Source organism: Ascaphus truei, unplaced genomic scaffold (genome assembly GCF_040206685.1).
Source record: "Ascaphus truei isolate aAscTru1 unplaced genomic scaffold, aAscTru1.hap1 HAP1_SCAFFOLD_458, whole genome shotgun sequence".
Taxonomy (NCBI): domain Eukaryota; kingdom Metazoa; phylum Chordata; class Amphibia; order Anura; family Ascaphidae; genus Ascaphus; species Ascaphus truei.
In genome coordinates, this window is record NW_027456789.1 from 213,905 (window position 1) to 239,659 (window position 25,755).

Sequence of the window (25,755 nt, forward strand, 5' to 3'; positions counted from 1 at the left end):
TGTGCTACTGTGTTACTTGTATTTTCATTAGAAGAGTTAATTAGTATTTAATAAAAGATTTTTTGTTTTGTATTTTAAAAACCTTCTGGTATCCTATATGGTTTGGAAATTTGTTTCTATCTACTCAGATATAATTTTACGTTGAGTGCAAATCTATGGGATTTCTTTTCTGTGGTTGTTCTTGGACCATCCTATATATAGAGTGTTTCTATTTCCCGTGCACCACTTAGAATATACAACACTTATGTATGTGGAATAGTAACGTTTGAGCAGTGGTTTTCTATCTCCTATGCAGTGTGTGTTAGTACCCTGCGCGCGGTGTAGGAGTGTGTGAGTTAGTACCCTGCACGCGGTGTAGTAGTGTGTGAGTTAGTACCCTGCATGCGGTGTAGCAGTGTGTGAGTTAGTACCCTGCACGCGGTGTAGTAGTGTGTGAGTTAGTACCCTGCACTGAGTGTAGTAGTGTGTGAGTTAATACCCTGCACGCAGTGTAGTAGTGTTTGTTAGTACCCTGCACGCGGTGTAGTAGTATGTGAGTTAGTACCCTCCACGCAGTGTAGTAGTGTGTGAGTTAGTACCCTGCACGTGGTGTAGTAGTGTTTGTTAGTACCGTGCACGCGGTGTAGTAGTGTGTGAGTTAGTACCCTGCACTGAGTGTAGTAGTGTTTGTTAGTACCCTGCACGCGGTGTAGTAGTGTGTGAGTTAACACCCTGCACGCGGTGTAGTAGTGTTTGTTAGTACCGTGCACGCGGTGTAGTAGTGTGTGAGTTAGTACTCTGCATGCAGTGTAGTAGTGTGTGAGTTAGTACCCTGCACACAGTGTAGTAGTGTGTGAGTTAGTACCCTGCACTGAGTGTAGTAGTGTGTGAGTTAGTACCCTGCACGCAGTGTAGTAGTGTTTGTTAGTACCCTGCACGCGGTATAGTAGTGTGTGAGTTAGTACCCTGCACGCGGTGTAGTAGTGTGTGAGTTAGTACCCTGCACTGAGTGTAGTAGTGTGTGAGTTAGTACCCTGCACGCAGTGTAGTAGTGTTTGTTAGTACCCTGCACGCGGTGTAGTAGTGTGTGAGTTAGAACCCTGCACGCAGTGTAGTAGTGTGTGAGTTAGTACCCTGCACGCGGTGTAGTAGTGTTTGTTAGTACCCTGCACTGAGTGTAGTAGTGTTTGTTAGTACCCTGCACGCGGTGTAGTAGTGTGAGTTAGTACCCTGCTCGCAGTGTAGTAGTGTTTGTTAGTACCCTGCACGCGGTGTAGTAGTGTGTGAGTTAGTACCCTGCACTGAGTGTAGTAGTGTGTGAGTTAGTACCCTGCACGCAGTGTAGTAGTGTGTGAGTTAGCACCCTGCACGCGGTGTAGTAGTGTTTGTTAGTACCCTGCACGCAGTGTAGTAGTGTGTGAGTTAGTACCCTGCACGCGGTGTAGTAGTGTTTGTTAGTACCCTGCACGCAGTGTAGTAGTGTGTGAGTTAGTACCCTGCACGCGGTGTAGTAGTGTTTGTTAGTACCCTGCACGCAGTGTAGTAGTGTGTGAGTTAGTACCGTGCACGCGGTGTAGTAGTGTGTGAGTTAGTACCCTGCATGCGGTGTAGTAGTGTGTGAGTTAGTACCCTGCACTGAGTGTAGTAGTGTTTGTTAGTACCCTGCACGCAGTGTAGTAGTGTGTGAGTTAGTACCCTGCACGCGGTGTAGTAGTGTGTGAGTTAGTACCCTGCACGTGGTGTAGTAGTGTGTGAGTTAGTACCCTGCACGCGGTGTGTAGTGTGTGAGTTAGTAACCTGCACGCGGTGTAGAAGTGTGTGAGTTAGTACCCTGCACGCGGTGTAGTAGTGTGTGAGTTACACCCTGCACGCAGTGTAGTAGTGTGTGAGTTACACCCTGCACGCGGTGTAGTAGTGTGTGAGTTAGCACCCTGCACGCGGTGTAGTAGTGTGTGAGTTAGTACCCTGCACGCAGTGTAGTAGTGTGTGAGTTAGTACCCTGCACGCAGTGTAGTAGTGTGGGCGTCACACCCTGCGCGCAGTGTAGTGTGTGAGTTAGCACCCTGCACGCAGTGTAGTAGTGTGGGCGTTACACCCTGCGCGCGGTGTAGTAGTGTTTGTTAGTACCCTGCACGCAGTGTAGTAGTGTTTGTTAGTACCCTGCACGCAGTGTAGTAGTGTGTGAGTTAGTACCCTGCACGCGGTGTAGTAGTGTTTGTTAGTACCGTGCACGCGGTGTAGAAGTGTGTGAGTTAGTACCCTGCACGCGGTGTATTAGTGTGTGAGTTACACCCTGCACGCGGTGTAGCAGTGTGTGAGTTACACCCTGCACGCGGTGTAGTAGTGTGTGAGTTAGTACCCTGCACGCGGTGTAGTAGTGTGTGAGTTACACCCTGCACGCGGTGTAGTAGTGTGTGAGTTAGTACCCTGCACGCGGTGTAGTAGTGTGTGAGTTAGTACCCTGCACGCGGTGTAGTAGTGTGTGAGTTACACCCTGCACGCGGTGTAGTAGTGTGTGAGTTACACCCTGCACGCGGTGTAGTAGTGTGTGAGTTACACCCTGCGCGCGGTGTAGTAGTGTGTGAGTTACACCCTGCACGCGTTGTAGCAGTGTGTGAGTTACACCCTGCACGCGGTGTAGTAGTGTGTGAGTTAGTACCCTGCACGCGGTGTAGTAGTGTGTGAGTTACACCCTGCACGCGGTGTAGTAGTGTGTGAGTTAGTACCCTGCATGCGGTGTAGCAGTGTGTGAGTTACACCCTGCACGCGGTGTAGTAGTGTGTGAGTTACACCCTGCGCGCGGTGTAGTAGTGTGTGAGTTACACCCTGCACGCGGTGTAGTAGTGTTTGTTAGTACCGTGCACGCAGTGAAGTAGTGTGTGAGTTAGTACCCTGCACGCGGTGTAGTAGTGTGTGGGTTACACCCTGCACGCGGTGTATTAGTGTGTGAGTTACACCCTGCACGCGGTGTAGCAGTGTGTGAGTTACACCCTGCACGCGGTGTAGTAGTGTGTGAGTTAGTACCCTGCACGCGGTGTAGTAGTGTGTGAGTTACACCCTGCACGCGGTGTAGTAGTGTGTGAGTTAGTACCCTGCACGCAGTGTAGTAGTGTGTGAGTTAGTACCCTGCACGCGGTGTAGCAGTGTGTGAGTTAGTACCCTGCACGCGGTGTAGTAGTGTGTGAGTTACACCCTGCACGCGGTGTAGCAGTGTGTGAGTTACACCCTGCACGCGGTGTAGTAGTGTGTGAGTTAGTACCCTGCACGCGGTGTAGTAGTGTGTGAGTTACACCCTGCACGCGGTGTAGTAGTGTTTGTTAGTACCGTGCACGCGGTGTAGAAGTGTGTGAGTTAGTACCCTGCACGCGGTGTAGTAGTGTGTGAGTTACACCCTGCACGCAGTGTAGTAGTGTGTGAGTTACACCCTGCACGCGGTGTAGTAGTGTGTGAGTTACACCCTGCACGCGGTGTAGTAGTGTGTGAGTTAGTACCCTGCACGCAGTGTAGTAGTGTGTGAGTTAGTACCCTGCACGTGGTGTAGTAGTGTGTGAGTTAGTACCCTGCACTGAGTGTAGTAGTGTGTGAGTTACACCCTGCACGCGGTGTAGCAGTGTGTGAGTTACACCCTGCACGCGGTGTAGTAGTGTGTGAGTTAGTACCCTGCACGCGGTGTAGTAGTGTTTTTTAGTACCGTGCACGCGGTGTAGTAGTGTGTGAGTTACACCCTGCACGCGGTGTAGTAGTGTTTGTTAGTACCGTGCACGCGGTGTAGAAGTGTGTGAGTTAGTACCCTGCACGCGGTGTAGTAGTGTGTGAGTTAAACCCTGCACGCGGTGTAGTAGTGTGTGAGTTACACCCTGCACGCGGTGTAGTAGTGTGTGAGTTAGTACCCTGCACGCGGTGTAGTAGTGTGTGAGTTACACCCTGCACGCGGTGTAGTAGTGTGTGAGTTACACCCTGCACGCGGTGTAGAAGTGTGTGAGTTAGTACCCTGCACGCGGTGTAGTAGTGTGTGAGTTACACCCTGCACGCGGTGTAGTAGTGTGTGAGTACACCCTGCACGCGGTGTAGTAGTGTGTGAGTTAAACCCTGCACGCGGTGTAGTAGTGTGTGAGTTACACCCTGCACGCGGTGTAGCGGTGTGTGAGTTACACCCTGCGCGCGGTGTAGTAGTGTGTGAGTTACACCCTGCACGCAGTGTAGTAGTGTGTGAGTTACACCCTGCGCGCGGTGTAGTAGTGTGTGAGTTACACCCTGCACGTGGTGTAGTAGTGTGTGAGTTACACCCTGCACGCAGTGTAGTAGTGTGTGAGTTACACCCTGCGCGCGGTGTAGTAGTGTGTGAGTTACACCCTGCACGTGGTGTAGTAGTGTGTGAGTTACACCCTGTCCCCTCTCTCCGCAGACATACTCAGGGGACGGCAGCTTCTTCACACCACATACAAGATGTTCGTGGCGGCCGCTGGAGTGGAGGGTGAGAGACGGGTTCTCCTCTTCCTGGGCCCTGTCTGCATGTGTGTGCCCCCTCTCGCGTCCCTGTGCCCCCTCTCGTGTCCCTGTGCCCCCTCTCGCGCCCCTGTGCACCCTCTCGCGTCCCTGTGCCCCCTCTCGTGTCCCTGTGCCCCCTCTCGCGCCCCTGTGCCCCCTCTCGCGCCCCTGTGCCCCCTCTCGCGCCCCTGTGCCCCCTCTCGCGTCCCTGTGCCCCCTCTCGCGTCCCTGTGCCCCCTCTCGCATCCCTGTGCCCCCTCTCGCGTCCCTGTGCCCCCTCTCGCGTCCCTGTGCCCCCTCTCGCGTCCCTGTGCCCCCTCTCGCGTCCCTGTGCCCCCTCTCGCGTCTCTGTGCCCCCTCTCGCGTCCCTGTGCCCCCTCTCGCGTCCCTGTGCCCCCTCTCGCATCTCTGTGCCCCCTCTCGCGTCTCTGTGCCCCCTCTCGCGTCCCTGTGCCCCCTCTCGCGTCCCTGTGCCCCCTCTCGCGTCTCTGTGCCCCCTCTCGCGTCTCTGTGCCCCCTCTCGCGTCCCTGTGCCCCCTCTCGCGTCCCTGTGCCCCCTCTCGCGTCCCTGTGCTCCCTCTCGCGTCCCTGTGCTACCTCTCCCGGCCCTGTGCCCCCTCTCGCATCCCTGTGCCCCCTCTCGCGTCCCTGTGCCCCCTCTCGTGTCCCTGTGCCCCCTCTCGCGTCCCTGTGCCCCCTCTCGCGTCCCCGTGCCCCCTCTCGCGTCCCTGTGCCCCCTCTCGAGTCCCTGTGCCCCCTCTCGCGTCCCTGTGCCCCCTCTCGCGTCCCTGTGCCCCCTCTCGCGTCCCTGTGCCCCCTCTCGTGTCCCTGTGCCCCCTCTCGTGTCCCTCTGCTCCCTGTCGCGTCCCTGTGCCCCCTCTCGCATCTCTGTGCCCCTCTCGCGTCCCTGTGCCCCCTCTCGCGTCCCTGTGCCCCCCCTCGCGTCCCTGTGCCCCCTCTCGCGTCCCTGTGCCCCCTCTCGCGTCCCTGTGCCCCCTCTCGCGTCCCTGTGCCCCCTCTCACGTCCCTGTGCCCCCTCTCGCGTCCCTGTGCCCCCTCTCGCGTCCCTGTGCCCTGTGCTCCCAATGCTCTGTGTTACCTCCCCCCCGTGTCCCTTTACCCCCCACCCAATGCTCCATGTTACCTCCCCCGTGTCCCTTTCACCCCCCCAATGCTCCGTGTTACCTCGCACTCCCGTGTCCCTGTCCCACCTGCTCCTGCCCAGGACTCCGTGTCCGTCCCCCCTGCCATGGGAGACCAGCGCTTTTAACACCTTAATTACCCGGATCATTTGATTGAGCAAAGCAAGAGATAAAATAAATGGCGATTTATTTACACAATGAACATACACAGCTTGATTTACAATTACAACGAAAGAATATACTTACTGGAACTGGGTCAAACGAAATAAAATGTTCCCAAAACGAAATGTTGCCAAAATAAAGTCTCTAGGAGCAATTTCCCAGGAGCGGGAGTTACTCGCAAAAAGAGCCTGAAACAGTCCTCGGTCAGCAGCGCAGCTTGCCGCTTCTGTGTGCTCCGCTGGCGCAGCTTCATCCGTGATGAAACGTTCAAATCTTCAAACGTAGATGTTTCTTGCATGAATCCTTAGATGTATGAGACTCTCACAGCATGATAAGCTGCTACATGATGGAACTGTTCCTGATGGGCTGCGGGGTTTTTTATGCACTAAACAGGCCTATACTTAACCCAAGCAGCCAACCTGCTCCGTGGGAATAATTCCTCCCCCTATCACGGACTTGCCACTACCTTGCAAACCTGGCAGAGGGGCTTCTCAGTCTGATCTGGGCATGTGCCAACTTTGCACCTTGGCCGCTTAGCATATGAGGCTGTCCCCTCTACCCGGCGCCGCTCAGTCTGGGCAGAGCAGCCATCTGCCAGGGTGGCTTTGAAATTCTCTTCCTTGGTAACAAAAGGTTTAACACCTCCATATCCTTGCTAACAAATTGTTAACACCTCCATATCCTTGCTAACAAATTGTTAACACCTCCATATCCTTGCTAACAAATTGTTAACACCTCCATATCCTGGACTGCCTTTGAAACGGGTCCTTTGAAGCTCAGAGGGCGGAGTATCTCCCTCTGTTTCCCATGCAGATGGATGTTTATCCATACTGAATGACTTCCTCTGACCATTACTTTAATAAAAATATAAACCTTGGGGACTTTTATTCATTCATTTTTTTATATACCTTTATGAAAATTGCGCTGTTCCCTTTGGAATGATTTTACCAGAGCAGCGCTCACAGTAAATCTCCGCGCGCTGGGCCCTTCCTGGCAGGATCAGAAAAAAGGGAGAATGAACTCCAAAGTTCCATATGCTACACAATCATATGTAGAGGTATACAATCACTGTCCAGGTAAAGCCAAGGATTGGAATCTCCAAGCAGGTATAAATTATAAAGTACATGAAATATAAACATGGGGTGGTGTTTGATTTTATGAAGGAATCAGTCGGAGGTTAATGAGCAAATGTGGACAAGGGGCACAGAGAAAAATGACCACCGTCAGACTGACTGTGACCCATAAGAGTCCCAATAATGCTAACCTTACCGACTGGTCTCACAAACCACCCTTTCCAGCCGAGTAGTAGCTTGATGACGTGCCCCGTGATGAGCCATAAACCGCTGACGGGTATGCCGTGGCTGGGAAAAACACGTGTGTGTGGCGTTCCTGAGAGAGACGCCGGCCGTGGAAACCGCCACTCCGCTGGAGGCTTGCGAGCCTGCCCCTCACCTCACCGATGTGTGTGGAAGCTGTATGCGAGCTGTGCCTCTGCAACCGGCTGTGCTGGTCTGGGAGCCCACGTGGTGGTGCGTGCGCGTGCACTGATCTTCCTGGGGCTGTGCGTGAGAGCCAGCCGCGGCGCTGAGAGCGGGGATCGGTGTGCGGTGTCCTCCGGCGTCTGTCAGCTGGATAACGCCTTCCGTGAATCAATATCACCTGCTGTGTTTGGAGATGCCTGTGTGCTCCATACAAAAAGGCATAGCAAGGTTGTAGAAGGAAAAGAATGGTCACTACATCCAGAAGCACCGATCACAAGCTTGGTAGATTAAAAAGTTCTTTATTACAAAAAGCTGGACATCAAGATACAAGCTCTGACGCGTTTCATCCCGTACAAGGGACTTTATCAAAGATACTTGTTACTTACACCAAGCACATATATATAGGTACAAACAAAATCTGATTGGTCTACTCCAAGCACAGACTCAGCAGATTGCAATCATCACAATGAGTGGCGACTCCCATGTGTAGTATATTAACCTCTGCCAGTCTGGTAGAAAACATGCAAACATATATATACAATAGACAATGTGATTAAAAACAACGAAACATGATGTCAAGCATAATAATAAAAATTAGATATTCCATGGACGTCCAAGGGAAATACAGATGTATAATATGTATATAAATAAAAGATATACAAAGATAAGAAAATGAGACCATTACAAAAATTCATAACCATTATTAACGCTAAATAATCCCAATATGTACTATCCTTATTTTATTTCAATCATTTAATAGATACATACTGAAAAATTATGAGTTAAAAAGTCATACATATAAGAACTTGAACTCAATAGGTAACCACCTATAAATTCTATATTAATCCAACAGAAAATGTTTCAGCTCCCAATCTGAGTTCATTCCAAAAGGGTGAAGGGAGTTAAGCATATATATCCAGTACATTTCTCTTTTGTTTAGCCTGTTTTCTCTATTGCCGCCTCTTGGGTGATGGGGTATATGTTCAATGGCAGTAAAGGAAAAATTACCAATGCCTCCCATTGGGCATTGGGAGAAATGCCTGGATACTGGATGTATTAAATCATGCTTTTTTATTAACCGGGTATGTTCAGCTATGCGTAATCTCAGTGATCTAATTGTGCGGCCTACATATTTGTGGCCACAAGCGCACGCGAGAACGTAAACCACATAGGATGTATTGCAGTTTAAAAAGTTGTTAATATTAAACTTCTTTTTATCATTGGAATGCATAATGAATTTTGCTGGAAGTGCGTATTGGCACATTGAACAATTTGCGCAACTGAAGAAGCCTTTGGGTATATTAGTAATTCTTGGGCTTCCTCTGTTTGAATCAAACAGGCTGGGAGAGAGATGTGAGGCCAAGGTTTTGGCCTTACGAAAGGTAAACCTTGGACCACTAGACAACGAGGGGCCAATATCTTCATCTAGCAAAAGTGTATGCCAATGTTTTTGTACAATTTTGGAGATTGATGAAGACTGTGAGCTATACGTGGTTATAAAAAATGGACTCTGTGTAGAATTATTAACCGTATTAATTGATTTTTTCAGATTTCTTCAATGTTTCTTTCTAGAGACAGTTTCTTGGATGAGATTATCTCTGTCCATAGAATCTGCTCTCATGAAGGCAGCATCTATGTCACTAATTGAGTAACCCCTGGCCTTGAATCTGTCAGACATTTCTTTTGATCTTGACAGAAAAGTGTCTTTTGTTGAACATAATCTTTTTAATCTCATAAATTGAGATCCAGGAATATTCCTTATCAATGAGCGGGGATGGCAACTCCGCGCACTGAGAAGCACATTCCTGGAGTTCTCCTTTCGATAAACATCGGTCTGTATATTCATCTCATTATCAATGTACAGTGTTAGATCTAAATAATTTATATAATTCATATTGTGCTCAAAAGTGAATTTAATATTATAATCATTGGTGTTTAGATAGTGAATAAAAGAAATAAGGGTGTTCTCATCACCATCCCAAATAACAATCAAATCGTCAATATATCTCTTAAAAAAGATGATATATTGACGGAAAGGATTGTTAGCGTGATAAATAAATTGTGACTCCCAAAAACCCATAAATAAATTAGCGTAAGAAGGTGCAAAGCTGGTGCCCATGGCGGTGCCTAATTTTTGTAAATAAAACCGTGAGTCAAACATAAAATAATTGTGTGTGAGTAAAAAAAGTATAGATTCTTGTAAAAAAGTGCAAAGTGAAACAGATAAAGTGGATAAATCTAAAAAGTGTCGTACAGCTTTAAGTCCGTGATTGTGATCAATAATGGAGTACAGGGAGGTCACATCTAATGTGACCCACCTATACTCCTTAGTCCATGTGATGTCCTGTACCTTGAAAATGAGATCCGATGAGTCTCTGATATAGGAGGGAAGTTGAAGAACCAGGGGTTGTAGGAACTTGTCCACATACCGCGATAACCCATCCCCCAAAGATCCAATGCTCGCCACTATTGGTCGTCCAGGAGGGTCGACTAGCGATTTATGGATCTTTGGGAGATGGTGGAATACCGGAATCACGGGATGTGGACAGTTCAGAAATTCAGTCTCTTTGTGACTAATGACATTAAGGATACTGCCCATGGTTAGTAATTCGGTCAATTCTAGAGAATAAGATAAAGTTGGATCTTTTTTAAGAGCCTGATATGAATTGTCATCACGAAGCTGCCTAAGTGCTTCTCTTTTGTACTGTTCAGAGGATAATATCACTAGGGCTCCCCCTTTGTCTGCATGTCTGATCACGATATCCGAATTGCTCTTAATATGTTCAATTTGTTGTACTTCAGAGTAAGTTAAATTCCCAGAACTAATATTAGAATAAGAGAAACCTTGAGAAAGAAATTTTAAATCGCGTTCGACCAACCTTTCAAAAGTAGTTATGGATGGCCCTCTATTATAATTCGGGCAAAATACAGATTTTTTCTTATAGCCCGAGTCCTCTGAGCCAAAAAAAGGTTGGACGAATGTATTAATAGGCTCTCCTTGTGACAGTAACAGAGTTTCCATGTCTGAAATTACACAATTTTCTTGGAAATTTAAATCCTGAGGCAGATCAGAATTTGACTCTATTGGAGTGGCCAGTAAATCTATCAAAGGACACCGACTGAGACCTAGCCTCATAGTCCGATACATCTGATTCAAAACTTGAGGTCTCAGTTCTAGTGTTCTTCAAAATAGATTTATTTGGATTTTTATTAGACCAATTTTTTGATTGTTTTGGATTCCCCCTTGGTGTACTTGAACCTACAAATTCTTTTGTGGTTTGTGGTTTTTGCCAACAGTATACCTGACTTTTGGTATAATCTATACGATCTCTCTCGAATTTAGAATGTTTTTTCTCGCTAATAGTCTCTTCTATTGAGTCCACAAGAGACTATCCAAAACAATCCAAAACAATCAAAAAATTGGTCTAATAAAAATCCAAATAAATCTATTTTGAAGAACACTAGAACTGAGACCTCAAGTTTTGAATCAGATGTATCGGACTATGAGGCTAGGTCTCAGTCGGTGTCCTTTGATAGATTTACTGGCCACTCCAGGGGCGATCGTGGAGCCACAGGTTATGATGATAGGAGTGCCTCTTCCTCATTTCAACCAAGAGTTTCTAAATCATCAGGCCAACCCTCCTCGGCTTTTTTACAGTCAAACCCAAAGGGCCGAGGAGAACACGAAGGTCACAAAGGAAACGAGGAAAGCAGAGGCAGGTCCAAGAGGAAGAAATACGAATAAATCTTCCTGATAATGTTATAAACTTATCAGGTGTAGATCTTCCCTTGGATCAGTTGAATCTTTTGAATAAAGGTTTAGGATTCGCACCCACTCAAAAAAATTCCAATTGTTTCAAACAATTATAGACCTCCAGAAATTTACGCGCAAACTCTCTTTAAAAAAGCTATTTAGTTCTAGAAATCGATTGTTGGGAAAAAAATCAGATGGGGTTCCATCGATACCAATAGAGTCAAATTCTGATCTGCCTCAGGATTTAAATTTCCAAGAAAATTGTGTAATTTCAGACATGGAAACTCTGTTACTGTCACAAGGAGAGCCTATTAATACATTCGTCCAACCTTTTTTTGGCTCAGAGGACTCGGGCTATAAGAAAAAATCTGTATTTTGCCCGAATTATAATAGAGGGCCATCCATAACTACTTTTGAAAGGTTGGTCGAACGCGATTTAAAATTTCTTTCTCAAGGTTTCTCTTATTCTAATATTAGTTCTGGGAATTTAACTTACTCTGAAGTACAACAAATTGAACATATTAAGAGCAATTCGGATATCGTGATCAGACATGCAGACAAAGGGGGAGCCCTAGTGATATTATCCTCTGAACAGTACAAAAGAGAAGCACTTAGGCAGCTTCGTGATGACAATTCATATCAGGCTCTTAAAAAAGATCCAACTTTATCTTATTCTCTAGAATTGACCGAATTACTAACCATGGGCAGTATCCTTAATGTCATTAGTCACAAAGAGACTGAATTTCTGAACTGTCCACATCCCGTGATTCCGGTATTCCACCATCTCCCAAAGATCCATAAATCGCTAGTCGACCCTCCTGGACGACCAATAGTGGCGAGCATTGGATCTTTGGGGGATGGGTTATCGCGGTATGTGGACAAGTTCCTACAACCCCTGGTTCTTCAACTTCCCTCCTATATCAGAGACTCATCGGATCTCATTTTCAAGGTACAGGACATCACATGGACTAAGGAGTATAGGTGGGTCACATTAGATGTGACCTCCCTGTACTCCATTATTGATCACAATCACGGACTTAAAGCTGTACGACACTTTTTAGATTTATCCACTTTATCTGTTTCACTTTGCACTTTTTTACAAGAATCTATACTTTTTTTACTCACACACAATTATTTTATGTTTGACTCACGGTTTTATTTACAAAAATTAGGCACCGCCATGGGCACCAGCTTTGCACCTTCTTACGCTAATTTATTTATGGGTTTTTGGGAGTCACAATTTATTTATCACGCTAACAATCCTTTCCGTCAATATATCATCTTTTTTAAGAGATATATTGACGATTTGATTGTTATTTGGGATGGTGATGAGAACACCCTTATTTCTTTTATTCACTATCTAAACACCAATGATTATAATATTAAATTCACTTTTGAGCACAATATGAATTATATAAATTATTTAGATCTAACACTGTACATTGATAATGAGATGAATATACAGACCGATGTTTATCGAAAGGAGAACTCCAGGAATGTGCTTCTCAGTGCGCGGAGTTGCCATCCCCGCTCATTGATAAGGAATATTCCTGGATCTCAATTTATGAGATTAAAAAGATTATGTTCAACAAAAGACACTTTTCTGTCAAGATCAAAAGAAATGTCTGACAGATTCAAGGCCAGGGGTTACTCAATTAGTGACATAGATGCTGCCTTCATGAGAGCAGATTCTATGGACAGAGATAATCTCATCCAAGAAACTGTCTCTAGAAAGAAACATTGAAGAAATCTGAAAAAATCAATTAATACGGTTAATAATTCTACACAGAGTCCATTTTTTATAACCACGTATAGCTCACAGTCTTCATCAATCTCCAAAATTGTACAAAAACATTGGCATACACTTTTGCTAGATGAAGATATTGGCCCCTCGTTGTCTAGTGGTCCAAGGTTTACCTTTCGTAAGGCCAAAACCTTGGCCTCACATCTCTCTCCCAGCCTGTTTGATTCAAACAGAGGAAGCCCAAGAATTACTAATATACCCAAAGGCTTCTTCAGTTGCGCAAATTGTTCAATGTGCCAATACGCACTTCCAGCAAAATTCATTATGCATTCCAATGATAAAAAGAAGTTTAATATTAACAACTTTTTAAACTGCAATACATCCTATGTGGTTTACGTTCTCGCGTGCGCTTGTGGCCACAAATATGTAGGCCGCACAATTAGATCACTGAGATTACGCATAGCTGAACATACCCGGTTAATAAAAAAGCATGATTTAATACATCCAGTATCCAGGCATTTCTCCCAATGCCCAATGGGAGGCATTGGTAATTTTTCCTTTACTGCCATTGAACATATACCCCATCACCCAAGAGGCGGCAATAGAGAAAACAGGCTAAACAAAAGAGAAATGTACTGGATATATATGCTTAACTCCCTTCACCCTTTTGGAATGAACTCAGATTGGGAGCTGAAACATTTTCTGTTGGATTAATATAGAATTTATAGGTGGTTACCTATTGAGTTCAAGTTCTTATATGTATGACTTTTTAACTCATAATTTTTCAGTATGTATCTATTAAATGATTGAAATAAAATAAGGATAGTACATATTGGGATTATTTAGCGTTAATAATGGTTATGAATTTTTGTAATGGTCTCATTTTCTTATCTTTGTATATCTTTTATTTATATACATATTATACATCTGTATTTCCCTTGGACGTCCATGGAATATCTAATTTTTATTATTATGCTTGACATCATGTTTCGTTGTTTTTAATCACATTGTCTATTGTATATATATGTTTGCATGTTTTCTACCAGACTGGCAGAGGTTAATATACTACACATGGGAGTCGCCACTCATTGTGATGATTGCAATCTGCTGAGTCTGTGCTTGGAGTAGACCAATCAGATTTTGTTTGTACCTATATATATGTGCTTGGTGTAAGTAACAAGTATCTTTGATAAAGTCCCTTGTACGGGATGAAACGCGTCAGAGCTTGTATCTTGATGTCCAGCTTTTTGTAATAAAGAACTTTTTAATCTACCAAGCTTGTGATCGGTGCTTCTGGATGTAGTGACCATTCTTTTCCTTCTACAACCTTCCTGGCAGGAGTTAGATAAAACACGTTCGCGGCGCTGCGGGCTGCGGGGTCTTAAAACCGTGTTTTCTTTGCGCGGTTACAGGGAAACGCTGCTACAGTAACACCTGTCATAGTTAGACACAACATGATTCCCGCCGCCGTATACCTGGTGGGAGACACATACAGGTTTACTGAATGCACAGTGTTTTTGCCATTACTGGGCTGCAGAGCTGACAATCTACATGTTCCCAATATGGCTCAGGGGCCCCCAGCCGGGCCAAATACCTTTATTTACTGGCCTGGGTACCCCTTCACCATCACACCCCCTCCCTATATGTCCCCCCCTCCATATGTGTGTCCCCCGTGTGTCCCCCTCAGTATATGTCCCCTCCATATGTCCCCCTCCCTATGTGTGTGTGTGTCCCTCCCTATGTGTGTGTCCCCCTCCCTGTGTGTGTGTGTGTCCCTCCCTGTGTGTGTGTGTGTGTCCCTCCCTATGTGTGTGTATGTGTCCCTATGTGTGTGTCCCTCCCTATGTGTGTATATCCCTCCCAATGTGTGTGTGTCCTCCTCCCTATGTGTGTGTGTGTCCCTCCCTATGTGTGTGTCACTGTGTGTCCCTCCCTATTTGTGTGTCCCCGTGTGTCCCTCCCTATGTGTGTGTCCCAGTGTGTCCCTCCCTATGTGTGTGTGTGTCACTCCCTATGTGTGTGTGGCCCCCTCCCTATGTGTGTGTGTGTCCCTCCTGTGTGCGTGTGCCCGTGCCCTCCACCCGTGTGTGTGTCCCTGTGACCCCCCCTCCCTGTGTGTCCCCCCCTCCCTGTGTGTGTCCCCCCTCCCTGTGTGTGTCCCCCCTCCCTGTGTGTCCCCCCCTCCCTGTGTGTGTGTCCCCCTCCCTGTGTGCGTGTCCCCCTCCCTGTGTGTGTCCCCCCTTGATGTAACACTCTCTCTGCCCCCAGTTCTCAGCCTGCTGTTCTTCTGCGTATATTGGGGTCAGTACGCGCAGGACGGCGTGGGAAACGCCAGCATCAAAGTGCTAGGTGGGTACAGAGCGCTGGCCGTGGCACTGTGTGTATATACGTGGCACCCCCACCAGTATACTCAGCACTGTGCTTATATACGTGGGCGCCCCCTGCCAGTATACTCAGCACTGTGTGTATATACGTGGGCGCCCCCTGCCAGTATACTCAGCACTGTGTGTATATACGTGGGCGCCCCCTGCCAGTATACTCAGCACTGTGTGTGTATATACGTGCGCGCCCCCTGCCAGTATACTCAGCACTGTGTGTATATACGCGGGCGCCCCCTGCCAGTATACTCAGCACTGTGTGTGTATATACGTGGGCGCCCCCTGCCAGTATACTCAGCACTGTGTGTATATACGCGGGCGCCCCCTGCCAGTATACTCAGCACTGTGTGTATATACGTGGGCGCCCCCCACCAGTATACTCAGCACTGTGTGTATATATACGTGGGCGCCCCCTGCCAGTATACTCAGCACTGTGTGTATATACGTGGGCGCCCCCTGCCAGTATACTCAGCACTGTGTGTATATACGTGGGCGCCCCCCACCAGTATACTCAGCACTGTGTGTATATACGTGGGCGCCCCCTGCCAGTATACTCAGCACTGTGTGTATATACGTGGGCACCCCCTGCCAGTATACTCAGCACTGTGTGTATATACGTGGGCGCCCCCTGCCAGTATACTCAGCACTGTGTGTATATACGTGGGCGCCCCCTGCCAGTATACTCAGCACTGTGTGTATATACGTGGGCGCCCCCTGCCAGTATACTCAGCACTGTGTGTATATACGTGGGCACCCCCTGCCAGTATACTCAGCACTGTGTGTGTATATACGTGGGGCGCCCCTGCCAGTATACTCAGCACTGTGTGTATATACGTGGGCGCCCCCTGCCAGTATACTCAGCACTGTGTGTGAATATACGTGGGCGCCCCCACCAGTATACTCAGCACTGTGTGTGTATATACGTGGGCGCCCCCTGCCAGTATACTCAGCACTGTGTGTATATACGTGGCACCCCCACCAGTATACTCAGCACTGTGTGTGTATATACGTGGGCGCCCCCTGCCAGTATACTCAGCACTGTGTGTATATACGTGGGCGCCCCCTGCCACTATACTCAGCACTGTGCGTATATACGTGGGCGCCCCCTGCCAGTATACTCAGCACTGTGTGTGTATATACGTGGGCGCCCCCTGCCAGTATACTCAGCACTGTGTGTATATACGTGGGCGCCCCCTGCCAGTATACTCAGCACTGTGTGTGTATATACATGGGCACCCCCATCAGTATACTCAGCACTGTGTGTGTATATACGTGCGCGCCCCCTGCCAGTATACTCAGCACTGTGTGTATATACGTGGGCACCCCCTGCCAGTATACTCAGCACTGTGTGTGTATATACGTGGGCGCCCCCTGCCAGTATACTCAGCACTGTGTGTGTATATACGTGGGCGCCCCTGCCAGTATACTCAGCACTGTGTGTGTATATACGTGGGCGCCCCTGCCAGTATACTCAGCACTGTGTGTGTATATACGTGGGCGCCCCCTGCCAGTATACTCAGCACTGTGTGTGAATATACGTGGGCGCCCCCACCAGTATACTCAGCACTGTGTGTGTATATACGTGGGCGCCCCCTGCCAGTATACTCAGCACTGTCTGTATATACGTGGGCGCCCCTGCCAGTATACTCAGCACTGTGTGTGAATATACGTGGGCGCCCCCACCAGTATACTCAGCACTGTGTGTATATACGTGTGCGCCCCCTGCCAGTATACTCAGCACTGTGTGTATATACGTGCGCGCCCCCTGCCAGTATACTCAGCACTGTGTGTGTATACGTGGGCGCCCCCTGCCAGTATACTCAGCACTGTGTGTATATACGTGGGCGCCCCCTGCCAGTATACTCAGCACTGTGTGTATATACGTGGGCGCCCCCACCAGTATACTCAGCACTGTGTGTATATACGTGTGCGCCCCCTGCCAGTATACTCAGCACTGTGTGTATATACGTGCGCGCCCCCTGCCAGTATACTCAGCACTGTGTGTATATACGTGGGCGCCCCCTGCCAGTATACTCAGCACTGTGTGTATATACGTGGGCGCCCCCTGCCAGTATACTCAGCACTGTGTGTATATACGTGGGCGCCCCCTGCCAGTATACTCAGCACTGTGTGTATATATGTGGGCGCCCCCCACCAGTATACTCAGCACTGTGTGTATATATGTGGGCCTCCCCACCAGTATACTCAGCACTGTGTGTATATACGTGGGCGCCCCCTGCCAGTATACTCAGCACTGTGTGTATATACGTGGCACCCCCACCAGTATACTCAGCACTGTGTGTGTATATACGTGGGCGCCCCCTGCCAGTATACTCAGCACTGTGTGTATATACGTGGGCGCCCCCTGCCAGTATACTCAGCACTGTGTGTATATACGTGCGCGCCCCCTGCCAGTATACTCAGTACTGTGTGTATATACGTGCGCGCCCCCTGCCAGTATACTCAGCACTGTGTGTATATACGTGGCACCCCCACCAGTATACTCAGCACTGTGTGTATATATACGTGGGCGCCCCCTGCCAGTATACTCAGCACTGTGTGTATATACGTGGGCGCCCCCTGCCAGTATACTCAGCACTGTGTGTGTATATACGTGGCACCCCCATCAGTATACTCAGCACTGTGTGTGTATATACGTGCGCGCCCCCTGCCAGTATACTCAGCACTGTGTGTATATACGTGGGCGCCCCCTGCCAGTATACTCAGCACTGTGTGTATATACGTGGGCGCCCCCTGCCAGTATACTCAGCACTGTGTGTGTATATACGTGCGCGCCCCCTGCCAGTATACTCAGCACTGTGTGTATATACGTGGGCGCCCCCTGCCAGTATACTCAGCACTGTGTGTATATACGTGGGCGCCCCCTGCCAGTATACTCAGCACTGTGTGTGTATATACGTGGGCGCCCCTGCCAGTATACTCAGCACTGTGTGTGTAGATACGTGGGCGCCCCCTGCCAGTATACTCAGCACTGTGTGTATATACGTGGGAGCCCCTGCCAGTATACTCAGCACTGTGTGTGTATATACGTGCGCGCCCCCTGCCAGTATACTCAGCACTGTGTGTATATACGTGCGCGCCCCCTGCCAGTATTCTCAGCACTGTGTGTATATACGTGGGCGCCCCTGCCAGTATACTCAGCACTGTGTGTGTATATACGTGGGCGCCCCCTGCCAGTATACTCAGCACTGTGTGTGTATATACGTGGGCGCCCCCTGCCAGTATACTCAGCACTGTGTGTGTATATACGTGGGCGCCCCCTGCCAGTATACTCAGCACTGTGTGTGTGTATACGTGGGCGCCCCCTGCCAGTATACTCAGCACTGTGTGTATATACGTGGGCGCCCCCTGCCAGTATACTCAGCACTGTGTGTATCTCCCGCAGCGAAGCTCCTGTTTTCCGCCAGTTTCCTCATCTTCCTGCTCATGCTGATTCTCCTGGGAAAAGGATTCACTGTGACCAGGTGATACAATCCCCTGCGCCACCCCAACACTGCGTCACCCCAACACTGCGTCACCCCAACACTGCGTCACCCCAGCACTGCGTCACCCCAGCACTGCGTCACCCCAGCACTGCGTCACCCCAGCACTGCATCACCCCAGCACTGCGTCACCCCAGCACTGCGTCACCCCAACACTGCGTCACCCCAGCACTGCGTCACCCCAACACTGCGTCACCCCAACACTGTGCCACCCCAACACTGCGTCACCCCAACACTGCGTCACCCCAACACTGCGTCACCCCAGCACTGCGCCACCCCAACACTGCGTCACCCCAACACTGCGTCACCCCAGCACTGCGTCACCCCAGCACTGCGTCACCCCAGCACTGCGCCACCCCAACACTGCGTCACCCCAACACTGCGCCACCCCAACACTGCGCCACCCCAACACTGCGCCACCCCAACACTGCGTCACCCCAACACTGCGCCACCCCAACACTGCGCCACCCCAACACTGCGCCACCCCAACACTGCGTCACCCCAGCACTGCGTCACCCCAGCACTGCGTCACCCCAGCACTGCGCCACCCCAACACTGCGTCACCCCAACACTGCGTCACCCCAGCACTGCGTCACCCCAGCACTGCGTCACCCCAGCACTGCGTCACCCCAGCACTGCGTCACCCCAGCACTGCGTCACCCCAACACTGCGTCACCCCAGCACTGCGTCACCCCAACACTGCATCACCCCAACACTGCGCCACCCCAACACTGCGTCACCCCAACACTGCGTCACCCCAACACTGCGTCACCCCAGCACTGCGCCACCCCAACACTGCGTCACCCCAACACTGCGCCACCCCAACACTGCGCCACCCCAACACTGCGTCACCCCAACACTGCGTCACCCCAGCACTGCGTCACCCCAGCACTGCGTCACTCCAACACTGCGCCATCCCAGCACTGCGTCACCCCAACACTGCGTCACTCCAACACTGCGTCACCCCAGGACTGCGTCACCCCAGCACTGCGCCACCCCAGCACTGCGCCACCCCAGCACTGCGCCACCCCAGCACTGCGTCACCCCAACACTGCATCACCCCAGCATTGCGTCACCCCAACATCGCGTCACTCCAACACTGCGTCACTCCAATACTGCGCTACCCCAGCACTGCGTCACCCCAACACTGCGTCACCTCAACACTGCATCACACTGCGTCACCCCAGCACTGCGCTACCCCAGCACTGGCCACCCCAGCACTGCGTCACCCCAACACTGCGTCACACGAGTCACCCCAGCACATTATTTCTTCTTGCAGAGGCCGCATTAGTCACCTGGGCTCCATCAAGCTGTCCGTGTATATGACACTATACACAGTGACCCACACTGTCCTGTTTATACATGAAGCACAGGTGAGAGACACGTTCCCTAGTATCCTCCCCCCCCCACACAGTCACCCTCCCCATACTGTCCCCTAGTATCCCCCCCCACACACTGTCACCCTCCCCATACTGTCCCCTAGTACCCCCCCCCCCCACACTGTCACCCCCCCCATACTGTCCCCTAGTATCCTCCCCCCCCACACTGTCACCCCCCCCATACTGTCCCCTAGTATCCCCCCCCACAATGTCACCCTCCCCATACTGTCCTCTAGTATCCTCCCCCCCCCACACTGTCACCCTCCCCATACTGTCCCCTAGTATCCCCCCCCCACACTGTCACCCTCCCCGTACAGTCCCCTAGTATCCCCCCCCACACTGTCACCCTCCCCATACTGTCCCCTAGTATCCCCCCCCCCACTGTCACCCTCCCCATACTGTCCCCTAGTATCCTCCTCCCCCCCCACACTGTCACCCTCCCTATACTGTCCCCTAGTATCCTCCCCCCCACACTGTCACCCTCCCTATACTGTCCCCTATTATCCTCCCCCCACACACTGTCACCCTCCCTATACTGTCCCCTAGTATCCTCCCCCCACACACACACTGTCACCCTCCCCATACTGTCCCCTAGTATCCCCCCCCACACTGTCACCCTCCCCATACAGTCCTCTAGTATCCTCCCCCCCCACACTGTCACCCTCCCCATACTGTCCCCTAGTATCCTCCCCCCCCCCCACACTGTCACCCTCCCCATACAGTCCCCTAGTATCCTCCTCCCCCCCCACACTGTCACCCTCCCCATACTGTCCCCTAGTATCCCCCCCCCCACTGTCACCCTCCCCATACTGTCCCCTAGTATCCTCCCCCCCCACACTGTCACCCTCCCCATACTGTCCCCTAGTATCCTCCTCCCCCCCCACACTGTCACCCTCCCTATACTGTCCCCTAGTATCCTCCCCCCCCCCACACTGTCACCCTCCCTATACTGTCCCCTAGTATCCGCCCCCCACACACACACTGTCACCCTCACCATACTGTCCCTTAGTATCCTCCCCCCCCACACTGTCACCCTCCCTATACTGTCCCTTAGTATCCTCCCCCCCCCCACACTGTCACCCTCCCTATACTGTCCCCTAGTATCCTCCCCCCACACACTGTCACCCTCCCTATACTGTCCCCTAGTATCCTCCCCCCACACACTGTCACCCTCCCTATACTGTCCCCTAGTATCCTCCCCCCCACACTGTCACCCTCCCTATACTGTCCCCTAGTATCCTCCCCCCACACACTGTAACCCTCCCTATACTGTCCCCTAGTATCCTCCCCCCCCCCCACACTGTCACCCTCCCTATACTGTCCCCTAATATCCTCCCCCCACACACTGTCACCCTCCCTATACTGTCCCCTAGTATCCTCCCCCCACACACTGTCACCCTCCCTATACTGTCCCCTAGTATCCTCCCCCTACACTGTCACCCTCCCCATACTGTCCCCTAGTATCCTCTCCCCCGCCCCCACTGTCACCCTCCCCATACTGTCCCCTAGTATCCTCCCCCCCCCACACTGTCACCCTCCCCATACTGTCCCCTAGTATCCTCTCCCCCCCCCACACTGTCACCCTCCCTATACTGTCCCCTAGTATCCCCCCCCCCCACAGTGTCACCCGCCCTATACTCTCCCCTAGTATCCTCCCCCACACACACACTGTCACCCGCCCTATTTATTTATAACATGTGTTACCAGGCAGTAATACAGTGAGAGTTACCTCTCGCTCTCACGCATGTCCTGGGCACAGAGTTATAACATGTGTTACAGGCAGTAATACAGTGAGAGTTACCTCTCGTTCTCACGCATGTCCTGGGCACAGAGTTATAACATGTTACAGGCAGCAATACAGTGAGAGTTACCTATCGTTCTCACGCATGTCCTGGGCACAGAGTTATAACGTGTTACAGGCAGTAATACAGTGAGAGTTACCTCTCGTTCTCACGCATGTCCTGGGCACAGAGTTATAACGTGTGTTACAGGCAGTAATACAGTGAGAGTTACCTCTCGTTCTCACGCATGTCCTGGGCACAGAGTTATAACGTGTTACAGGCAGTAATACAGTGAGAGTTACCTCTCGTTCTCACGCATGTCCTGGGCACAGAGTTATAACGTGTTACAGGCAGTAATACAGTGAGAGTTACCTCTCGTTCTCACGCATGTCCTGGGCACAGAGTTATAACGTGTGTTACAGGCAGTAATACAGTGAGAGTTCCCTCTCGTTCTCACGCATGTCCTGGGCACAGAGTTATAACGTGTTACAGGCAGTAATACAGTGAGAGTTACCTCTCGTTCTCACGCATGTCCTGGGCACAGAGTTATAACATGTGTTACAGGCAGTAATACAGTGAGAGTTACCTCTCATTCTCACGCATGTCCTGGGCACAGAGTTATAACGTGTGTTACAGGCAGTAATACAGTGAGAGTTACCTCTCGTTCTCACGCATGTCCTGGGCACAGAGTTATAACGTGTGTTACAGGCAGTAATACAGTGAGAGTTACCTCTCGTTCTCACGCATGTCCTGGGCACAGAGATATAACGTGTGTTACAGGCAGTAATACAGTGAGAGTTACCTCTCGTTCTCACGCATGTCCTGGGCACAGAGTTATAACATGTGTTACAGGCAGTAATACAGTGAGAGTTACCTCTCGTTCTCACGCATGTCCTGGGCACAGAGTTATAACATGTTACAGGCAGTAATACAGTGAGAATTACCTCACTTGCTCACGCATGTCCTGGGCACAGAGTTATAACGTGTTACAGGAAGTAATACAGTGAGAGTTACCTCTCGTTCTCACGCATGTCCTGGGCACAGAGTTATAACATGTGTTACAGGCAGTAATACAGTGAGTGTTACCTCTCGTTCTCACGCATGTCCTGGGCACAGAGTTATAACATGTGTTACAGGCAGTAATACAGTGAGAGTTACCTCTCGTTCTCCCGCATGTCCTGGGCACAGAGATATAACGTGTTACAGGCAGTAATACAGTGAGAGTTACCTCACGTTCTCACGCATGTCCTGGGCACAGAGTTATAACGTGTTACAGGCAGTAATACAGTGACAGTTACCTCTCGTTCTCACGCATGTCCTGGGCACAGAGTTATAACGTGTTACAGGCAGTAATACAGTGAGAGTTACCTCTCGTTCTCACGCATGTCCTGGGCATAGAGTTAAGTTGACAAATAATACATGTTTACATATATACATATCCCCCCCCCCCTGGGAGATTTGGCCATTACGGTTCATGTGGTGCATGATACCTGCTGGTAACAGGAGGGCTGAGACGTCCACCGATGTTAGTGGGGACACAGGACCAGGCGGCTTCTGGGGTTCATACCCCACATATTCTTTAGCAGTTCTGTGACCCGGCGCAGGTCCTGTATACGTGTCACACTGTCACTCTGTGTCACCCTGCAGTTCTTTGACCCGGCGCAGGTCCTGTATACGTGTCACACTGTCACTCTGTGTCACCCTGCAGTTCTTTGACCCGGCGCAGGTCCTGTATACGTGTCACACTGTCACTCTGTGTCACCCTGCAGTTCTGTGACCCGGCGCAGGTCCTGTATACGTGTCACACTGTCATTCTGTGTCACCCCTGCAGTTCTTTGACCCAGCGCAGGTCCTGTATACGTGTCACACTGTCACTCTGTGTCACCCTGCAGTTCTTTGACCCGGGGCAGGTCCTGTATACGTGTCACACTGTCACTCTGTGTCACCCTGCAGTTCTGTGACACGGCGCAGGTCCTGTATACGTGTCACACTGTCACTCTGTGTCACCCTGCAGTTCTGTGACCCGGCGCAGGTCCTGTATACGTGTCACACTGTCACTCTGTGTCACCCTGCAGTTCTTTGACCCGGCGCAGGTCCTGTATACGTGTCACACTGTCACTCTGTGTCACCCTGCAGTTCTTTGACCCGGCGCAGGTCCTGTATACGTGTCACACTGTCACTCTGTGTCACCCTGCAGTTCTGTGACACGGCGCAGGTCCTGTATACGTGTCACACTGTCACTCTGTGTCACCCTGCAGTTCTTTGACCCGGGGCAGGTCCTGTATACGTGTCACACTGTCACTCTGTGTCACCCTGCAGTTCTTTGACCCGGCGCAGGTCCTGTATACGTGTCACACTGTCACTCTGTGTCACCCTGCAGTTCTGTGACCCGGCGCAGGTCCTGTATACGTGTCACACTGTCACTCTGTGTCACCCTGCAGTTCTTTGACCCGGCGCAGGTCCTGTATACGTGTCACACTGTCACTCTGTGTCACCCTGCAGTTCTGTGACCCGGCGCAGGTCCTGTATACATGTCACACTGTCACTCTGTGTCACCCTGCAGTTCTGTGATACGCGCAGGTCCTGTATACGTGTCACACTGTCACTCTGTGTCACCCTGCAGTTCTTTGACCCGGCGCAGGTCCTGTATACGTGTCACACTGTCACTCTGTGTCACCCTGCAGTTCTGTGACACGGCGCAGGTCCTGTATACGTGTCACACTGTCACTCTGTGTCACCCTGCAGTTCTTTGACCCGGGGCAGGTCTTGTATACGTGTCACACTGTCACTCTGTGTCACCCTGCAGTTCTTTGACCCGGCGCAGGTCCTGTATACGTGTCACACTGTCACTCTGTGTCACCCTGCAGTTCTGTGACCCGGCGCAGGTCCTGTATACGTGTCACACTGTCACTCTGTGTCACTGTGTCACCCTGCAGTTCTTTGACCCGGCGCAGGTCCTGTATACGTGTCACACTGTCACTCTGTGTCACCCTGCAGTTCTGTGACCCGGCGCAGGTCCTGTATACGTGTCACACTGTCACTCTGTGTCACCCTGCAGTTCTTTGACCCGGCGCAGGTCCTGTATACGTGTCACACTGTCACTCTGTGTCACCCTGCAGTTCTGTGACACGCGCAGCTCCTGTATACGTGTCACACTGTCACTCTGTGTCACCCTGCAGTTCTGTGACCCGGCGCAGGTCCTGTATACGTGTCACACTGTCACTCTGTGTCACCCTGCAGTTCTGTGACACGGCGCAGGTCCTGTATACGTGTCACACTGTCACTCTGTGTCACCCTGCAGTTCTTTGACCCGGCGCAGGTCCTGTATACGTGTCACACTGTCACTCTGTGTCACCCTGTCCCTGCAGTTCTGTGACCCGGCGCAGGTCCTGTATACGTGTCACACTGTCACTCTGTGTCACCCTGCAGTTCTTTGACCCGGCGCAGGTCCTGTATACGTGTCACACTGTCACTCTGTGTCACCCTGCAGTTCTTTGACCCGGCGCAGGTCCTGTATACGTGTCACACTGTCACTCTGTGTCACCCTGTCCCTGCAATTCTGTGACCCGGCGCAGGTCCTGTATACGTGTCACACTGTCACTCTGTGTCACCCTGTCCCTGCAGTTCTGTGACCCGGCGCAGGTCCTGTATACGTGTCACACTGTCACTCTGTGTCACCCTGCAGTTCTTTGACCCGCCGCAGGTCCTGTATACGTGTCACACTGTCACTCTGTGTCACCCTGCAGTTCTTTGACCCGGCGCAGGTCCTGTATACGTGTCACAATGTCACTCTGTGTCCCCTGCAGTTCTTTGACCCGGCGCAGGTCCTGTATACAGTACGTGTCACACTGTCACTCTGTGTCACCCTGCAGTTCTTTGACCCGGCGCAGGTCCTGTATACGTGTCACACTGTCACCCTGCAGTTCTTTGACCCGGCGCAGGTCCTGTATACGTGTCACACTGT

The 25,755-nt window shown here is 50.5% G+C and overlaps 1 protein-coding gene across 1 annotated transcript in view; it reads left to right on the forward strand.

Annotated features, from left to right (window-relative positions):
• Positions 1-25,755, forward strand: part of TMEM145 (transmembrane protein 145) — a 222,693-nt gene that overhangs the window by 136,859 nt on the left and 60,079 nt on the right. The window contains exons 8-11 of the mRNA XM_075584146.1: positions 4,385-4,453; positions 15,019-15,099; positions 18,535-18,613; positions 19,911-20,004. Coding sequence (XP_075440261.1) covers positions 4,385-4,453; positions 15,019-15,099; positions 18,535-18,613; positions 19,911-20,004 — 323 coding nt within the window. The remainder of the gene's footprint in view (positions 1-4,384; positions 4,454-15,018; positions 15,100-18,534; positions 18,614-19,910; positions 20,005-25,755) is intronic.